The sequence below is a fragment of the Cucurbita maxima genome, unplaced genomic scaffold (genome assembly GCF_002738345.1).
Source record: "Cucurbita maxima cultivar Rimu unplaced genomic scaffold, Cmax_1.0 Cma_Scf00019, whole genome shotgun sequence".
Classification (NCBI taxonomy): Eukaryota; Viridiplantae; Streptophyta; class Magnoliopsida; order Cucurbitales; family Cucurbitaceae; genus Cucurbita; species Cucurbita maxima.
Genome location: NW_019272035.1, coordinates 1,144,389 through 1,163,705, shown reverse-complemented (window position 1 = coordinate 1,163,705; position 19,317 = coordinate 1,144,389). Strand labels below are relative to the sequence as shown.

The 19,317-nt window shown below is 36.6% G+C and overlaps 2 protein-coding genes across 4 annotated transcripts; both read right to left on the bottom strand.

Annotated features, from left to right (window-relative positions):
* Window positions 1-392: 392 nt before the first annotated feature.
* LOC111493559 (myosin-11-like) lies at window positions 393-13,583 on the bottom strand. 2 transcript variants are annotated; one of them, XM_023143291.1, is made up of 38 exons: window positions 13,065-13,583; window positions 12,473-12,601; window positions 11,506-11,649; window positions 11,277-11,422; window positions 11,056-11,212; window positions 10,908-10,966; window positions 10,635-10,794; window positions 10,387-10,536; window positions 10,152-10,288; window positions 9,920-10,066; window positions 9,675-9,776; window positions 9,499-9,556; window positions 9,314-9,415; window positions 8,680-8,717; window positions 8,389-8,515; window positions 8,141-8,311; window positions 7,830-7,961; window positions 7,657-7,766; window positions 7,445-7,505; window positions 7,170-7,347; window positions 6,624-6,829; window positions 6,416-6,535; window positions 5,465-5,563; window positions 4,991-5,212; window positions 4,701-4,840; window positions 3,995-4,106; window positions 3,870-3,917; window positions 3,534-3,785; window positions 3,297-3,452; window positions 3,010-3,216; window positions 2,783-2,926; window positions 2,640-2,710; window positions 2,470-2,569; window positions 2,341-2,397; window positions 2,182-2,238; window positions 1,994-2,074; window positions 1,785-1,867; window positions 393-872 (listed from the first exon to the last, which is right to left on the bottom strand). In XM_023143291.1, exons 1-38 carry the CDS (start codon window positions 13,065-13,067, stop codon window positions 749-751), a joined length of 4,590 nt encoding a protein of 1,529 aa, XP_022999059.1. In that variant the 5' UTR covers window positions 13,068-13,583; the 3' UTR covers window positions 393-748. The 2 variants fall into 2 exon arrangements, with proteins under 2 accessions (XP_022999059.1, XP_022999058.1); XM_023143290.1 differs by lacking the exon at window positions 13,065-13,583 and having other exon boundaries at window positions 12,473-12,607.
* Window positions 13,584-14,225: 642 nt separating this feature from the next.
* Window positions 14,226-17,197, bottom strand: LOC111493566 (F-box protein At5g03970-like). 2 transcript variants are annotated; one of them, XM_023143314.1, is made up of 2 exons: window positions 17,073-17,197; window positions 14,226-15,640 (listed from the first exon to the last, which is right to left on the bottom strand). In XM_023143314.1, the coding sequence occupies exons 1-2, from the start codon at window positions 17,158-17,160 to the stop codon at window positions 14,355-14,357; spliced, it is 1,374 nt and encodes a 457-aa protein (XP_022999082.1). In that variant the 5' UTR covers window positions 17,161-17,197; the 3' UTR covers window positions 14,226-14,354. The 2 variants fall into 2 exon arrangements, with proteins under 2 accessions (XP_022999082.1, XP_022999083.1); XM_023143315.1 differs by having other exon boundaries at window positions 17,100-17,197.
* Window positions 17,198-19,317: the final 2,120 nt, after the last annotated feature.

Here is a 19,317-nt window from a genome sequence, read left to right as displayed (position 1 = left end):
TTCATATATTGAGTGTTTTTTTATGAATTTTCACATGTAGAAAGCATATAAGCGAAGAAAAAATATACTAAAAGAACCTGTGTTGGTGTTGGTGTGTGGAGTCAGTCTTCACTTTTAGAAACAATTCAAGATAAATAGGTAATTTAGTCATATCACAAAGGGTGCAGGAGATTATCGAAGTGATTAAGTGTTGAATCCGAATCTTGTAAGGGTGACATACGAAGGTTATCAATCAATTCATTCTCTCCTTGCAATTAAACTAATCCCACATTGAATAAGAATGTGGAAACCTCTCCTTAGTAGACCGTTTTAAAAGCTTCGAGGAAAAGCTTAAAAGACAACTAAAAGAAGGAGAATATATGTTAGCGGTGGGCTGACACTATTATTCTGAACTGATGGCTGATTATTTATAAAGGTAATGGAAACAACCTGAGAGAAAATACAACTAAAGTACAAAGAAATGAGATCTATGATACCACCGCCTTCTACTTCAGTGGCTGTCTCAAAAAATCTAAAACTCATACAAAGTGTAGTAAAGAAATTTGGGCTACAATTCTACGCAACTGATTTGGAGCTATTTCTTAGCCATTCCGCAGGCACAGTAGAGCTCCATTTCACTTCAAACTGCACGCCATATTTGAATCTGTAGAATCTCTGGAAGAAATAAGCATGTGGGAGGGGTTCCAGTTCAGACAGAAACTCGACAATTTACGCTCCGAGAGAGAGAGAGAGATCAAAGATTTGTTCATTAGTCTGTTCGTGGCAACAAGAAACTAAAGCCCGAGTTCTCTCGAATCAGTGGCGGTGGTTCGATGTCTCCGATGTCTATTTGTTCCATTGACTTTGATAAATCATCAACTGAGAATGGAATGCTGCAGTACAAGCAACCAATAAACATGTTAAGGTTGTTTTGTTTTGTTTTGTGTTTGGTAAAACAAATCAAGTAGAGATATGCAGCAACATACACAAAGTAGTGAGTGGTTCATATTTGCTTCACTCCTTTGCCTTTTAATACGTTTTTTCCCATAAAAATTGAAAAATTATAAATTTACGCCCGCCGCTAGTAGATATTGTTCGCTTCGGCCCATTACGTATCATCGTCAGTCTCACAGTTTTAAAATGCGGTTGCTAGGAAGAAGTTTTCACACCCTTATAAGGAGTGCTTCATTCGCCTCTCCAACCGATGTGGGGTCTCACAATCCACCCTCTTGGGGCCCACGTCTCCGTTGGCACATTGTCCAGTGCCTAGCTTTGATACCATTTGTAACAGTCCAAGCCTATTGTTAGCAGATATTGTCCGCTCTGGCCTGTTACGTATACCGTCAGCCTCACGGTTTTAAAACGCATCTGCTAGGGAGAGGTTTTCACACCCTCATAAAGAATGCTTCGTTTCCCTCTCCAACCGATGTGGGATCTCACAATCCACCCCTCTTGGGGCCTAGCGTCCTCGCTGGCACACCACCCGGTGCCTACCTTTGATACCATTTATACAGCTCAAGCCCACCGCTAACATATATTGTCTGCTTTGGCCTGTTATGTATTGCCGTTAGCCTCATGATTTTAAAATGCGTATGTCATGGAGAGGTTTCCACACCCTTACAAGGAATGCTTCGTTCTCCTCTCCAACCGTTGTGGGATCTCACAATAAGGCTATTACATTAAAATCCTCCTAAAAAGCAAAAGTTCATTGATCTTTGAATCCAATCCTAATCCATCTGGGCTGTAAAATAAAGGGTAAAATGCATTCCTAGGCTCTTTATTTTGACAATGTTGTATATACTGACCTCGAGTCGTCGTCCAATAGAAATGAATTGCTAATTGCATGGTTCGAATCTTCCGTCATTAACACCCTCATATTGGATATGACCTAGGAGTATATTGAAACAATAAAGAGCTATGAACTTTTTGCAAAAATGAATATGAACAAGAGTGGTTCATACACAAATCTCTAGGGATGAAGCACAAGAGATGAATACAATGTGTAAAATCTTACATCAGGAGAGACACTATGGGTGCCGTATTTGTCGTCCCAGTACATCGTACTGATACGATACAGCTGCTGTATGCTTAGTACCTGTGAGTGAAGAATTTGGTTTATTCATTTCTGGGGAAAGGGTGAATGACTGCATAAAACGTACGTAGGTATAAACATTGTACACAGTATGCTTAGTCGTCACTTACAGGGCATAGATCGTGACTTATTTCATCCAGCGTCTTCTTTGGCTTCTGATGGATGACCTATTATAGTATTAAAGGAAGAAATCAGCTCAGTTTCTTGTTTTCTGATTCGAAAAGTTTTTGAGGGAGACATTTACATAATAAAAGGATGGGGAGATATACCAGAAACCCGATTGCTTGTCTAATATGCTTTAGCTCGTCCCAAGCCGAACCTGCATACTGTACATTAAGTTTGTCAGTTAATAACTGTTTAAAAGAAATAAACGAGGTAAAGCAGCATATTTGAGGTACCTCATCAGTAGCCTTATAACACCAATCCTCTAACTCAGACAGCCCAGCTTTGACGTATTCGCCATTGCTAAACGAACAACATTCTCGTCGTAATAAAAGACTGTTAAGAAAGAAAACATGTTAGCTAAGTGAAAAAAGTTCCTAGTTAAGTACCTCAGGAACATGAATACCTGTTAAATAGTTGAACGTTGATGAAAGAAAATATTTGTATGAAGACTTTACGAACCAAAAACGGGGGAACCTGTAATGACAATATATGATTCAGACAAAAGAAAATAATTCAAATCATTCAAATAACAGAGGTTCTGCATACATGATTTGCTTTCAAGGTGTTAAGGAAGTTCCCGAGGCTCTTTACAATTCCTTGCCAGTGGGCGATTAAGGCACGCTGCGCCTCCGTGGTGGCAACCGAACGAGAGGATCCCTTCACCAAACTTGCTCTTGATGTTCTTGGTGCCTTTTCCATATTACATGAACAAGAGTTGAAACTAAAGAAGTGAACCAGATAATTTATAAGGCAAAGACTCTAATACTACATACCTGGATGCACAATCCTAGCAGTGGAGAAATTTCTTTCTTAAGATTATCTCTAATCATTCCATAAATTTTTTCTACATAAGCTGTCAGCTGCTGCTTGAAAAGCAAAGCAGGGTACTTTGCTTCAACCTGCCTTAAAGTGTCCACTCCACCACTAGTTCCACCATTGATTAAGGACAGACTGACTCCTTGTGGAGCTCCTCGAAAACTCTAGAACAAGTTAAAGACATCAAGTATGATACTAGTTCATATATAAAACAACAAAGGTTTGTGAAGTTTTGTGTATTAACTTGAGTCATCCTCCCAAATAGTGTAGCTGACGATGATCGCCGACGCTGTGGAGCCATTCCAGCAGCACCACTTGCTTTCAAAGTACGTTGAAGCAGTAAGAGAAGCGTCGAAGCGTTGGATAACCAGTAGGCCAAGACATCATTGTTATCCTGAGTCTGGAAAGGAAATGGTGTTGTATTCACTAAATTAGAAAGACATACAGAAAAGAGTGAAGTATAAGTGCAATTGGTTCGAACCTCGATAGCATGGCCTATAGTTTGAATTACCCTATCAAATACGCTGGTGCGTTCGACTTCAAATGAACGCCACTGAAGTAAGCACTTGTAGATGATACAAGCAGCTATTGGCCTGTTTGCTGCAAAGCCAAGGTGCTGTGCAATACATCTAATGAGCAATTCTTGATTCTCTTGCTGTTTCTCATTAAGTGATTTTTGAGGTTTATCCTCTACTTCTGAATCCCTTTGGTTAATAGAAGGGCTGTGTAGATCCTGATTCAGTCATAATAAATGAGGAAAGTGAGTTTTTATTGATTCATTCAAACAAATTCTATGTTCAAGAAAAGCTTTACTAACCAAAGGCGTCCTCCCTTCCCCTCCATAATGACCACTTTCAGCACCTCTCTGTCATTTGTCATAAAAATTTCACATATAAATATTGAGGCCTTAATCTTTCCTACAATGCTAATATCTGATGATACCTGAAGAATCGATCTAGACCGTCCCGAGAGGATTTTATTAGGTGCCATAGACACAGCTTGTTGGCGTAAAACTTGATTCTCTGATTCCAAATTGGAAAGCTTCTCCTCTAGCCTAATCAGGAGAGTGTTCAGTTAATCAATTCATGAAAGTCAAATTAGTAGTTCTTATTCAGGCAATCTGAGTGGGGTTTTTGTAAAGATTAAATATTTTCTATCAACAGAAGGTCAACAAAAAGTTAAACAAATAAAATGAATTTCCTAAAGTGTGAGATCCTACATCGGTTGGGGAGGAGAACGAAACATTCTTTATAAGAGTGTGGAAACCTCTCCTTCGCAGTCACGTTTTAAAAACCTTGATGGGAAGCCCGAAAGGGAAAATCCAAAGAGGACAATATCTGCTAGCGGTGAGCTTGGGTCGTTTTAAATGGTATCAGAGCTAAACACCGGCGATGTGCCAACGAGGAGGCTGATCCCCGAAGGGGGTGGACACGAGACATGCCAGCAAGGATGTTGGACTCCGAAGGGGGTGGATTGTGAGATCCCACATCGATTGGGGAGGAGAACAAAACATTCTTTATAAGGGTGTGGAAACCTCTCCCTAGCAGACACGTTTTTAGAACCTTGAGGGAAGTCGGAAAGGAAAAGCCTAAAGAGGACAATATCTACTAGCGTTGTGTTTGAGCTATTACAATAATAATGATATTACCTGGTCAATGACTCCTGGAGCTGATGAGCTTTTTTCTCAGTATCTTCTAACTTTTTACGTTGTTCTTCTCTAGACTGTTCTACTTCACCATATTTTTTCTCATATTCATCAGCTCTGTTTTTCTCCGTCTCCAGCGACGTCTGAGAAGTCGTAAAATAAATGTAAGAGAAGATTGTCAACCATTGACTTTCAAGTACTTGCATAACAACACAAACAGGGAAACTAAAAGGCTCAGACCAAGAAACAATTTGGCTAAATTCAGTTTATATGATGAGAAAATTCATTACTACCTTTAAGCTTTCTACTTCTGCTGTCAAATCATCAATTTTCTTAGTATCTTCAACCAGCACTTGGGTTTCTTGTATAACAGCAGGTTCTTCTTCAACAGCCTTCTTCACAGCCTCTCGCTCCTTAACAAGCAATGAGTTAGTTTCGTCAGCTTTTGCCTGCAGTTCTTGCAAAGAATTTTGTAATTTTGCTATCTCCTGTGCTTTTGCCTCTTCTAGGTCCGTCTGCATAGATGATTCAAAGCTTAGTAGCCAAAATATATATCTCAGCACAACTATAGTTTCTGGGGTCAACCATAAAGGATTAAAGACTACAAGTAATTGATTGTTTCAAACTGACCGGTTCTTTTAGATTTAGTTGAAAAGGACCTCCCTGAATACCTTATTAGGAAGTATTTTTCATAGTTCATAATCCAAGGATAAGTTTTAGTAAAAGAAAACATATCAAATTTAATGTTAAGACATCATAAAAATTACCCTTAGGCGTTTTTCTAATTGTATGCGCCAAGTAAGTTCCTCCACTTTCTTTTCCAACTTGTCCTTTGCTTCTTTAAGTGCACCAGTCTCCCTTGCAGCCTGAAAGAAGTTGTTTTAAGTTGCCCACTATGGAAACAGAGAACAGGCTTGATATATTGTTTAGACTCATAAAATATGCAAATAAACTTGAGATTTAAGATTAGAAAACAAAACACAGATGGAGCCTATTATATGCTAAAAGCACCGATCTCACACCGGTTAGAGAGGAGAACGAACATTCTTTATAAGGTGTGGAAGCCTCTCCCTAGCAGAAGCATTTTAAAACCTTGAGGAGAAGCCCGAAAGGGACAGCCCAAAGAGAACAATATATGCTATAGACACTGAACAATGTACCAGCGAGGAGGGTGAGCCCTGAAAGAGAAAGCCCAAAGAGGATAATATCTGCTAGTGGTGGGCTTTGGCTATTACAAATGATATCAGAGCTAGACACCAGACAATGTACCAGCGAGGAGGCTGAGCCACGAAAGAGAAAGTCCAAAGAGGATAATATCTGTTAGCGGTGAGTTTCGGGCTGTTACGACCATAGACATACTACTTATAATATTGGTACACATTACAAATAGTTTTAACATTTTAATAAAGCAACCACTCCACAAAAGTAATATTAAATCAATGAGTCATGATCTATAGCTAAAGTCAAAAGCTATTCTTTTATCCTAAGTAATATCTAATCTTGACTAGGATCACCCTAAGTCTCCTTCCAATTGGTCTGATAAAAAAATTATTGGTAAAGCTTTGAAGCTAACGTTGATATTCAGTCATTTATAACAAGGCTTTGTAGCCCATTCAGTGCTGATTCCCATCCTTGGTTGATTATTCCAACTGATAAATTTTCAAGCATATGGCTATCATTGAAATTCGATTCAAGATGATGAATTGATCAATGCTCACCAATTTGAGTTTTCTAAGTTCCTTTCTAGCAACTTTTCCCCTCCATCTACATTGTGCAACTATTGAGCCTCTCTGAAGTTTTGTATAGTACGAGGCAGCTTTATGGCAACGCCATCGAGCCTGTAATTTTACATATCAACACGAAAATATTTAATCTAATATGAACAATAAGATATCACTTGGATCGATGAAAATACAAGTACGGAACCTGAATGATAATTGCTGCCTTTGTCTGCTTCCTAAACCTAAATTCATTCCTAGCTGCCATTGCCCTTAAACCAGTTTGCACAACAAGCACTGCGCTTTGTAGTCTTTTATAGGCTGTTCTCGCTTCAAATCTTCGAGCATGTTTCTGAATTTTCACAGCAGCTGCCTCCCTCTTCAAATTATTGAAAAGTTTGCAAGCCAGTTTCCCTATAATCATGGAAGTTGCATGTAATAAAAGAACCTACTTGCAGCAAGCTTAAAAAAATCATCAATTAAAACAATGGGGTTCTTCGGTTAGAAACCACGACTCTCCGCAATAGTATGATATTGTCCACTTTGAGCATAAGCTCTCATGGCTTTGCTTTTGGTTTCCCCAAAAGACCTCATACCAATGAAGATGTATTCCTTACATATAAACCCATGATCAACTCCTTAATTAGTCGATGTGGGACTCCTCTCCCAACAATTTTCAACATCTTCATAAAAGGAAATGACACTAATGATATTATAGAACTCATATACTGGCAAGTTATTGCAACTGGCTTACCTCTCCATCTAGATTGCATGTGTATGGTTGCCTTTCGTAACGCAATAAACTGTTTACGAGCAATATGGGTTCGTGTGCGTCGTTGAATAGTCTTTGCTGCATTACTCAACACCTCTGCTCTCCGAGCATCTAATTCAGCCATCTGACCAGCCCTCAGGAATACTTTTGTTTTACCTATCTGCAAAATGCAAGTTAAAATATATGCCTCAAGTCCACCACATATGACTGCATGCTTCGGAAGTACTAAAAAGCTCGAAGGAACTTTCTCTCTTTACCTGAAAGCCTTTAAGTCCCTGCTGTTCTAATATCTTTTTGCACACTGCTTTTTCATCATAGCTGCTCATCAAGAAAAAGAGGGTGGTTTCATAATGCAGAATATCATATCCAAATGAACATCAGATATGCTCTCTATTTCCCCCACCAAAAAAATTTAAGAGTGTATGAGAGTGAAAAAGAACTGGAAAATATTCTTTAAAAAGACACTTACTTTCCTTCTAAGGATTCTTGAGCTAAAATTCCGAATCGGTTAATGAATTCAAAGAATGCACGGCGAGTAGGGTACCCAGCACAACTGATTCTGATTGCCTCTAAGACACCCTATAAAAGCCTCATGAAATTATTGTAGAGACCAGAATAAGAGAGCAGAAAAGTAGTACTCACACCACAACGCAGTTGTTGCATTATGTTGACATTCTCAAAGATGGCAGGTTTTAAGAGGTTGTTTGGCTTCACACATCTGATGTAGTGAGGTTCTGTGGAATTTAATGTCTCCATTAATTGTTGTAGTTGTAGCTGCAAAACATAGAATTTAACACTTACGACACATAGAGATATCTTAGTTTCCAAGAAAAATCAAGTTAGGATGATACATTTAAAAGTGATTGATCTCATCGCTTTAAGGTTGAGGCTTGAATTCGTTGTTTGTTCTTCATATCACAAATAAATTATTGTGGTGATTGAGAGAAAATTACCTTAAAGCGAGACCCAATTGAAGAAAACTTGGAAGATTTTGCAGATTCTTCTTTGAGTGGGGGGAAAAGACCGGCTACAAATGGACATTTAGAGGCACCTAACAAATCCTGATGTTCAGGAACAACATAATCCTTGTTTTTGTCCAAAAACTGTTCAGATTGATACAAAACCTGAAAACAAGTACTTGAATTGTAAGAGTAAAATCTTCCCTGCCATGAACAAAATTATGTCTTGGAGTTTATATTACCTCTCCAGCATAATGAGCGATCGTAAAATCTGTTCGAGAAAGTTTTGGCTTTAGAAACCGCTTATGTGTTTTGAAAGTCTGATAGAGCTTGTTTGCAAATGTTTCATGTGTTGATTTTGGAAACATGCTGAAAGAAAAAGAATTAGAGTGTTAAACAAAACACACATAAGCCACAACTTCGCCACAACTTCTCTGAGAATTGTGTAAGATTAAGGAATTCCCCTGACTGATAATGGTCAGTCTCTGTGAAAAGTGATATTTTAGATCATAATTAGAATTACAATAGCTTACCAAGCTTCGTCAAGGAGAGCCACAATTCCACCAGGCTTCTGTCAAATAAAGTTACCACAACTAACTTCAGAAAAGTATGATAATATGAATTTATAAGAATGCATCAAAACCATAGTCATAACTACAGAGGGATATTGAAATCTGAACAGATTTTCTCGTAAAAGTTAACTCAAAATTGTAACAGCCCAAGGCCACCGTTAGGAGATATCATCCACTTTGGCCTGTTACGTACCGCCATCAGCCTCACGGTTTTAAAATACGTTTGTTAGGGAGAGGTTTCCCCACCCTTATAAAGAATGATTCGTTCCTCTCTCCAACCGATGTGGGATCTCACAATCCACTTCCCTACAAAGGTGTGGAAACCTCTCTCTAGTAGGTGCGTTTTAGAACTGTAAGGCTGACAATAATACATAATGGGCCAAAGTGGACAATATCTACTAGCGGTTGCCTCGGGCTGTTACAAAAATGGTCATCTATGTAATTTAGTTCAAGCATTTTTTTTTTCCCACCTTTAGTCTGATAATGGTGCAATGTTCAAGGAACTATTTGATGCATCTAAGTTTACATGGTTGAAACTTGCAATACAAGTCATAGAATAGAATGGAAAAAAGGAGGAAAATGAAAGATATCTAACCCTTTCAATGAGATCCAACACATCTTGGTTGTCGACAAACTCAATATAACTCCAATCAATCTCTTCTTTCGTGTATTCTTCTTGTTCCATTTTGAAAACGTGCTGGACACCCAAGAAAAATGTATATCAACTAATGAAAAGGAAAATTAGAGTGCTTAAATGGAGTAATGATATCTGAAAGCCACCTGATTGAAATGTTGCTGTAACTTCTCGTTTGTGAAATTAATACAGAACTGCTCAAAACTGCACAGCATATACTGAAATTAAGTTACAAGAATTTCCAAAGTACAACTACAAAGCTTACATGGATATAATCACATAAACATGCACATGATCCATATTGACAATCATTATTCCTTACCTGTTAGCTTTGAAGCTTTCAAAACCGTAGATATCAAGGACTCCAATCAGGGACTTGGAATTAGGATCTTGTCCAATTGAGACATTAATCTTATCAACCAGCCTGCATATGGGAAAAAAAATACATTTAGAACCCATATGAACTTAGTATTTCTTTCTAGTTTCAATCTTGTATAAACGTTTCAGGGTGTAGTTCAATGATTAGCCATTAAAGTGGATGCCATTTTCTAAAAGCTGGGAACTCACCAGTCAAATAGTCGAGAATATATAGTTTTGGCCAAACCATCACGGCTGACAGCCGCACTTTGAGGATCCAAGCTACGTTTTATCACTTCTTCAGGGGTGATCATGACACGCTTACATAATGCATCTTCGAGGCCAGCATTATCACACCTAAAACAAGCGTGGTTAGATGAATACCCCCACAATATAAAAAGATGTAAATATTTGAAGCACAATTCTAATGCAGGATAAGTACATGAGAAGCTCTGCAGTCATTTTAAGATGAAACTTAGCGTTGTCATCTTTTGGAACTGATGAATCAACATCTTTTCCCTTGGTAAATACAATGTTTCCAAGATGAAGAATTGCAGCAACAACTCTAAAGATTGCTTCCTGACAGAGTAAAGAGAGAGAAGAGAGGAAAGACATAAGATGATATCTATCTATGCTCAAAATTAGGGCATAGTTACAAGCTTCAGCTGATACCATACCTGCTCCCTCGCACTTATTCCAACGATATCCATAGCTCTTCTAGTGGCAAGATAGTCATGAGCATCACTTACATCAACCAGCTCATAGCAATTTGATTGATTAAGATAATGAAATGACTTGGGGTTTCCCAGCTTGTATTTTTCAATTTCCTGTTATATCACAAACCAGGACTATGCCAAATCACATGTTCAATGTTCTAAATAATCTAAAATTCTTAGTTAGCGGTGTCAAAGAAACTGCTGAGAACCTCCTGAGGTGCAGCACAAAGGAGGTAAAAGCAATGATAATTGCGCTCGGGATCAGACACTTGGCAAACACGAGATCTCTCGAGGAGGTAAGTTCGGATAGCTGCTCCTGAGATTCTTCCATGCTTGTCAAACTGGATTTCAACAAATTTACCGAAGCGACTGTATGAAGAGAATAATTCTCAGCAACAATTTGAGAAATGAAAATTTGCTGCTTAAATGAGTTTCTAGTAATAAATTTGCATGCTATTAACTTTCACCCTCCACGATTTTACCTGGAATTGTTATTTCTGACAGTTTTTGCATTTCCAAAAGCTTCAAGAACTGGATTTGACTGCAAATAGAGTTTTAGGGAGAACATACCATGAGACTTGAATCAAAAGCTAACTACGTAAGATTTGATATGAAAGTCATTTATGATACCTCAAGAACTTGTTGCTCAACTGTTCGTCCTTCAGTGGCCACCCTGCCACCTAAAAATGCAAGGTAACGCATGAGCATTTTTGTGGTTTCAGTTTTCCCTGCTCCACTTTCACCACTGACCAGAATTGAATTGCTTTTACCCTCAATGATCATTGCCCTGTTTTTGTACAAATATTAATAGTTGATATGTGAAATTTTTTCAGGACATGTTGAAATCTAACCTGTATGCAACATCAGCAACAGCAAATACATGAGGGCTCAGTTCTCCAAATGGTGCTCCTTTGTATTGATGCATCATGTGACCATCATAAAGATGAGGCAATCTTTGGAATGGATTAATTGCAATAAGAATATTGCCAGTGTATGTCTGCAATAAGAAGGAATATTGTATGATTTTTTTTTTTTTTCTTGAACAAAGTGATAGTTACTATATGAAGGGTGAAAATTTACATAGATTTCGTTGAGTTCATATCGAATTTTTAAATTTTGTAGAACTCCAGGCTCATGCAAGTAAGATAGCTTCGTCATGTCATCGACACCACCAGCTGGAGCCTCCATATCCTTGGGATATAATTTGGCTAATTTTGCAACAACCTAAAATGCCAAATAGCACATACAAATCAATATTTGTTGAGATATATGGAGCAGAGATTGGCAGCGTTTCTAAGAGAGTCCACAAGATACATCATTCTTTCAGTATGCGGTAAACATGCACTTCAAGATATAATGTCTTCTTCATTTCCATCATTCTTTGTAATCTAAAAATGAAAAAGATAAATTTTAGAAATAGACTACAAATTGGTAGTTTCCTCCGAAGTATTACCCGCTTTGGCCCATTACATATCGCCGTCAATCTCACAGTTTTAAAACGCGTCTACTAGGGAGAGGTTTCCACACCCTTATAAGGAATGTTTCGTTCCTCTCTCCAACCGATGTGGGATCTCACAATCCACCCCCTTGGGCTAGCGTCTTCACTAGCACACTGCCCAGTGTCTGGCTCTAATGCCTTTTGTAACAGCTTAAACCCACCGCTAGTAGATATTGTTCTCTTTTGGCTTTCCCTTTTGAGCTTCCCCTCAAGATTTTAAAACGCATTCACTAAGGAGAGATTTCCACACCCTTATAAGGAATGTTTCGTTCCCTTCTCCCACCAATGTGGGGTCTCACATTTTAAGTATGCGGTAAACATGCATTTCTTAGACTAAATCCACACATAGTTACTAGGACTCATAATTTCAAATATAAACTGATCCTTTTAGTAACATCCTTTTTTCTTTTTATTTCACAGAATTGATGACTCTGTGGATGTACTTTCTTTGCATATGTAGTAGGATTTCTTGGCTTCGGATCTTCCTGTGAATACTCTTGTTCTAATAAAACATGAACTAGAGAAAAGAAAGAAAAGATCTTTGCCTACTTTTTTTCCATTGCTGGCTTCGATCTCAGCTTCCTGCCCTGTTATCTTGGATACCTGCCCATCAATCCAAGCATCTTCAGGATCTTCAATCCAGACATGAGAACCTACAATAATGTTAACTGGAGTACCCTGCATATGTTGAAAAGAAAAACTTAACTCAGAAACTAGTACATTTTCACTATTTTGACAGAAATAATAGCTTAAATTTACTTCTGAAGAGGCATATTTATGAAATGTATATACACCCCTACCAAGATGCTAACATAAATTATGCAAAGTGGCATCTATCCCAATTATTGACTTCTAAAGTTTTCAATACATACTTCTATGAGCAGGATCCTTCACTTATAACCATTAACTTCCCACATTCTTTTAACACTCATTATGTTCAAAGTCCATTTGAAGACTACGAACCGAAATCGATTAACCGACATTTGCAGCAAAAATAAACAGCAAGCTAGTCAGCAGCATCAAATCACAATGCAACAAATCTTTCTGTGACTCTTTAGATATTGCAGCCAAACATAAAACCTGTAAGCTATAGCTTTTTTTTGTGTGATTCAAACAAGAAATTTGATGGAAGTTCACCAACCATTTCAAATGCTGCAATCTGAAGCTTGTTGATGATTGGGTACTTTCGTCGAACACTTCAGCTGCCTAATTCATACACCATACCAAAGACACGACGGCTAAAGAAAACATCACCTTGATCAAAACTAGAATGACCCAAAATGGCCCATTTGGCCAAGTTCATAGCTAAATTCAAATCAGAAAGTAGAAAATAAAAGATGGGTTGGAGTGGAATGCAGCAAAATGCAGAAAAAAGACATTTCCGAGAAGAAATGGCGGAAAGGAAAGTGAAAAAAATGAAGGAAAAGAAGGTAATGTGATGTGAGAAAGTAAAATTTGTGTGCTTTAGAGAGAGAGAGGTAGTGAATCTGGATCGGATGGAATGCGGGAGCGACATTGTTCAGAAAGACCGGTAAGTTCGGTGGTTCCCTTGATTTCGCGCCAATTTGTGGCGACCAAGCCTCTCCTTTCTCTCGCTCTCAACCGAAATGCTTTTTCATGTCTCACCAAAAGGTGTGTCGGATGCTACACTAAATCAACCCTTCATCCTCGCCCTTCAAATCACCCCTTCAAATCATTATTGAAATCATTTGCAATTTTAGACCTTGTTTCGTTTATTTAAAATTTTATCATTATTATCCACACAAAGTAGATGGTTTTTATAAATCAAATGTATCAGTTTTAACTCTAAATAATTTTATTTAGAATTAGATCTTATTTAACTATCTTGTTCTCAGTAATCACAGCCATGGCAAATAGTGAGCGAGTATTTGAGCGAGAACAGTAAAGGGCGTACAAACAATGTCGTTGTGCAGGATTGCAATTCACTGAGCTGGGGGCAAACAAAACTGTCCGGCCCCACCAAATTAGGAATGCGAAAGTCTTTCCTCTTCGAAAAGAGACTCGTAAGAAAGAGCTACGTTATTGATCAACCCTTTCGTAGTGACCTCAAATCAATATGCTTCGTGGCCCAAATAGATTACTTCAAAATGTCAATTCAAAATGTCAATACAAGCATATCATCTCAACTAACGATCGAAGATCTTACACACAGAAAATTAACCAAAAACATCGTTGACAACTTATTTGAAATTACTTTTTATGTGCTTAAAAACACCTTTTTTTTTTCTTCTTTTTTTTTTTTTTTCATTTAAAAACACGTCTTAAGCACTCAAAAAATCGATTTAATACTCGAAACAAAAATGTGTACTATCATTAAATCAACAAAAAGGAGAACCACCTAATCGTCATTAAGAAAAGAAGAAATTGGCAACAGAACATGGGCATCTCATAGTTGATGCGAAATAGCAGCTCAAGAAAATGAAGCATAAGGATTAAATATGTCTGGGGGTATTTGGAGAGGGGAATGGGGCCAGATCCTCTGAAAGTAAGGCACTACTTTACAAAAATCCCATGGGATTGAAAGAGCATCACAATGGTAAGGAATCACTTCCAGTGTTTTGCTTCTGATGTTACACTGGTAGATGTTTGATCCCAACCTAATGAAAACAGAGTCCGAGTTTCGACGAATGAACGATAATATTTGAGGTTCTTTAGACCGAATACCTGAATTCGGGTTCTGCTTCCACAGCTCTTTGTAGCTTAATTTGCATCGTAACTTCCACCGGTACTCGCAACGAGTGTCAAAAGGAGATAACGAATTATTTTGTTCCTTGTACAGAACCCATGTCTCCAACCCATGCTTCCCGCTTTGACCGTACTGCAAAAGCCGATCAGATGACTCTCCTAAAATGGAGTCCTCGTAGTCATGAGTCAGCTGACCGACCGGTAGCTTGATTGAAGTTATGCACCGTTCTCCGAATCCAGGATCATAAATGGCTAAACTTCGATATGTTCCGAACCAGTGTATAACTCCTTTGATCACGGTACCCACCGTCCATGGGCTCAAAGCAAACTCTGAAGAACAAACAAGAGTGGATTGCTTCCATGTCCAAGTCAGTGAGGAGAAAGTCTCTATGGAGATGGTGTTGATTACATCAACTCTGCATTCACAGTTTGCCCGAACAACTCTATATACGATATCTCCGCGACCTTCGCTGGGGTCTTCGGTCATGAATGCCGTACATAGATATTTGTAGTGTTTTTGAGGTTGAGGAAGTTGGCGTCGATACTTGGTGACGGAATCCCAGACATAATAATGTTTCGGGTGTCGACCACAGAGAAGAAGCCCATCAGAGTAGTCAATAAAATAGCCAAGCTTCCTTAAGATTCCAGATGACATTAAATCATCACTCTCTTTACAAGTTGAAAGTAGAGGTAGAGCAGGCTCGTACCGCGGGCGCCTCACCCCGTCTTGTGGCCTGTCAATGTAAAGAAAATTGCATACGAAAAAGCCAAAAAGACGACTGTGTGCACCCCATTGCTTTTCATAACAACGACGAAAAGAAAAATTACAAATCAAGTATAGCCATCTTTTGGACACGAGAATAAACTTGAAAACATATTTCTCGGGCAAACGGAGGAGGATTTCGAGGAGGATGTCATCACTTGCCAAAGCTGAATGAATATTATCCTTCATCATTTTCCTCCCTTTAAGTTTGGGGAAGCATTCCAATGAGTGCAAATTTTCAGTATGACCTAAACAAATCAATTTGCTAGCAAGTTAAGATTAGACGAAAATGATAGACTAGATGAAAAGATCTTCAGTATCAAACATAAAAGGATAGACTACAAATTCGATCGCTTCGATAGAGTTAGTTTCCACTTAAGCAAAGCTCCTGCTTCTTAATAAAAGTCAGGGTAGCTTCATTATAGCTTCCTCTTAGTTATTTCCTATCTTAATACTTCCTTTTACAAGTTAATCAACTTGGCATTTCTTACTCTTATCAAAGAGAAGGGTTAAAGGGTAAGCAGAATGTAAGATCTCACATCGATCTCACATCGATTGAGGAGGAGAACGAAACACTCTTTATAAAGGTGTGGAAACCTCTCCCTAGCATACACGTTTTAAAACTTCAAGGGGATGCTCAAAAGGAAAAGCCCAAAGAGAGGCTACTACAAATGGTATTAGAGCTAGACACTGGGTGATGTGCCAACGAGAAGGCTAAGCCCCAAATGGAGGTAGACACGAGACGGTATGCCAACAAGGACGCTGGGCCCTGAAGGGGGTGGATTGGGGAGTCCCACATCGATTGGAGAAGAGAACAAGTGCTAGCGAGAATGTTGGACCCTAAAGGTGGGTGGATTGTGAGATCTCACATTGGTTGGGGAGAAGGACGAAACATTATTTATAAGGGTGTGGAAACCTCTCTCTAGTAGACGTGTTCTAAAACCTTGAAAGAAAGCCCAAAGAGGACAATATCTACTAGCGATGGGCTTTGGGCTGAGGCGGGGAAAGCTTCTCAGAGATTAGTGGGTAGACAAACCATAAGCATAATAATCAATGGGATCCTAACATATCACTTAAAAAAAGAGTTAAAACTCACAAGGAATGCAATCTTTTGAACTAATTTGTTGCAACACCCCATTCAACATCCTCAGTGAAAATCTTCAAACGGATTTATACAGTTCAATACGTTAGATGAAACCCAAAATGAAGAAATATAACGAAGATTCCACACAAAATCCCAAACAGAATATGAAACTAAGCATGCAACACTAAAAATGGCACAACATTTTCCAGCCCAAAACAGAGTGGACATGCAACATTAATCGCTCATAAATCTTGCAGAAATTCATATGTACAAATCATCACAGACCCATAACACTTCAACCTGAAAATCACGTCACATCCAGAAGAACAGGATAAAAAAACCGATAATCTAATGAAAATTAAACATCAACAAGCAACCTAAATCCTTCCGATCACTCTATTTTTCCATTCCTTAGCATAAAACTAAAATTAGAACCACAAGAAATGTTGGTAAGCAAAGATGAAATGAACTTATCAAAACCCATCTGTATTCTACGACAGTTAACCAAAAAACCCTCTGAAAATTAGCGCAGTGAAAAGAGGAAAGAAACAGAGAAAGAATTCGATTGTTTGCGTGAGGAAGAAATTTATAGATACCGGTTGGAAGATTGATCATTTTCGTACCTGATGACCAATTGCTTGCAGAAGCAGAACCCCAGCCGGGAGAACTTTTGGCGTTAACCATGTTTTACTTTGGAAGGAAATTTTTGGCCAAAAGTATAAATTGGATAAATGAAGGGGAAAATATGTCTATATAATAATAATTTGATTAATTTTTAAATCTTAAAAGGCAGTTTTTAAATATCTTACCCAAATTTTCTATTCTCGAGCTAAAAGGCATGAAAAATAATGGTTTAGGTCCCGATAAATTGGATCGGATTTTACATACGAGCGTTACAGAGACCATCAATACCCAACTTACCATAATATCTCATGGCAGCACCGAGTCAAGTTCTGATACTAATAGAAGTAGAAGATTCCTGTAGAATATACTTCAACCGATCTATGTATATTCAGTAGTATCGACATTAGCTATTAATTTTTTTTAATGGGTGACTTCAAAAACATAAATTTTAATTTTTTTATTTGATTAATATGACTTTTTTTTCTCCCCTCTTGTCTCTTTCTTCCTTTTCATTCCACACAGTCAACACAACGAAGGTGTGGGTGTAAGGAGCGGTAACGTAGTTCATGATAGAAATAATGACGTATGAAATGATATCAATAGAGATTGTATTCCTACTTATATATTTATATTATTTCTTTAATTAGTCAATGTGAGACTTCAACAGTCAACTATACGCACGTCCTTATTAGAGTATTATCGCTCACAGCTAAATTCGCACGTTTTTATTCAAACAACAATATTATTTTGAAATTGACCTAATAGGAATATTTCATTATAAAAAAAATTAAAAGATAAAATGATAATGAAATAGGACTTTATTAAAGGCTAAAACTAAGGTGTAATTAAAGTTAAGGACACAAATAATATTTTAATTTTAATCATTACGGCTATAACCTATAACCTAAAACTTTGTTATATTGAGATGACCCTAGCCTTCTTTTTAATATTATTTTCCTATAATATATATAGATCCACTTTTTATAATAAAATTAGAATATTACGAGGGAGTAAATATAATCATGGAAAGTCAAGCTTTGGATTTAAGGATTTGTAAAAATAATTTAATCTAAAACATTATAGTATAAGATTGTTACTTGGTATACTAAAGATATGTCTTACTAAATAATAATAATAATAATAATAAACTTAGCTACTAATTAAATATACAAAGTCAAAATGTCTCATAATATTATTATCACTAAAAATATAACCTAATTAATTAATATTAAATATTGACATATTATTTGGACTTTACTAAATGTCAACTACTAAACTTATAATTAATATTTTATATTACCTTAACTATTTAATATAAATTTTGTTTTTAAATTTATTATGTACTATTAATATTTGAAATAACTTAATTTAATTAACATTATATAAATTTTAATATTACTTTTAATTAATTATTAATGGAAAAATATGACTAATTAATATAACAATATATTGAATAATACAAATTTTATTTTAGTGTCATTTTTGAACCCTTAAATTCATTCCGCTTTAGTCTCTAAATTTTTAAAAAATTCAAGAATAAAAGTTTATTCAAATTTAAATACAATTCATTTATTCTCTCATATTTAACTAATTAATTCAATTTCAAAATATATAATATTTAGAAGTATTAATATTTTAATATTTTATATATAATTATTAAATTTCATGGTTCACTTTACAGTAATATATATTAATCATCACAACATTTAAATCTTCATTTTTAAATTCAAATAATAATTAAAAAAAAAACATAAATATCTGCCAATCCTCATCATCAATATTTAATTGAGTTAAAAAGATATTAAATAGATTAAATTTAATCAAAATTATTAATCATTTAATAGTTTATTTTATACTTTTAAACGGGATTTTATTATTATAAAAATAATTTTATATAATTAAAAAACATTTTATAAGAGTCAAATTAATTGATATGCTATAATTTACCTACTCAAAGGTGACTTATGAGGATATTTTAATAATTAATTCTAAGTTATTGAGTCATGATTCATTAGCTTTTAATTTTGATTAGACATCCTAAAATATTCTAACTCATGATTATAGTAATTCAAAGTGTTACTCTTCACCCTATACTATATATTATACATTTTTGTGTATATTTAAGTATATAATTCACTTTATTAAAGTATATACTAAGGTTAAGGTTCGTATTAATTTAAATTGACGACTTTCTCCGATGAAAATCGTCCTTTACTG

Excerpts from the sequence above, each read along its gene's own strand:
- LOC111493559 (XM_023143290.1), bottom strand. The coding sequence starts at position 12,607 with ATGCAGGGTACTCCAGTTAACATTATTGTAGGTTCTCATGTCTGGATT. Across the intron at positions 10,795-10,907 it reads GTCAGAAATAACAATTCCAG|TCGCTTCGGTAAATTTGTTG; the intron begins GTAAAATCGTGG and ends CTCTTCATACAG. Across the intron at positions 6,830-7,169 it reads CATGCAATCTAGATGGAGAG|GGAAACTGGCTTGCAAACTT; the intron begins GTAAGCCAGTTG and ends CCATGATTATAG.
- LOC111493566 (XM_023143314.1), bottom strand. The coding sequence starts at position 17,160 with ATGGTTAACGCCAAAAGTTCTCCCGGCTGGGGTTCTGCTTCTGCAAGC. Across the intron at positions 15,641-17,072 it reads AATGATCAATCTTCCAACCG|GTCATACTGAAAATTTGCAC; the intron begins GTATCTATAAAT and ends TGATTTGTTTAG.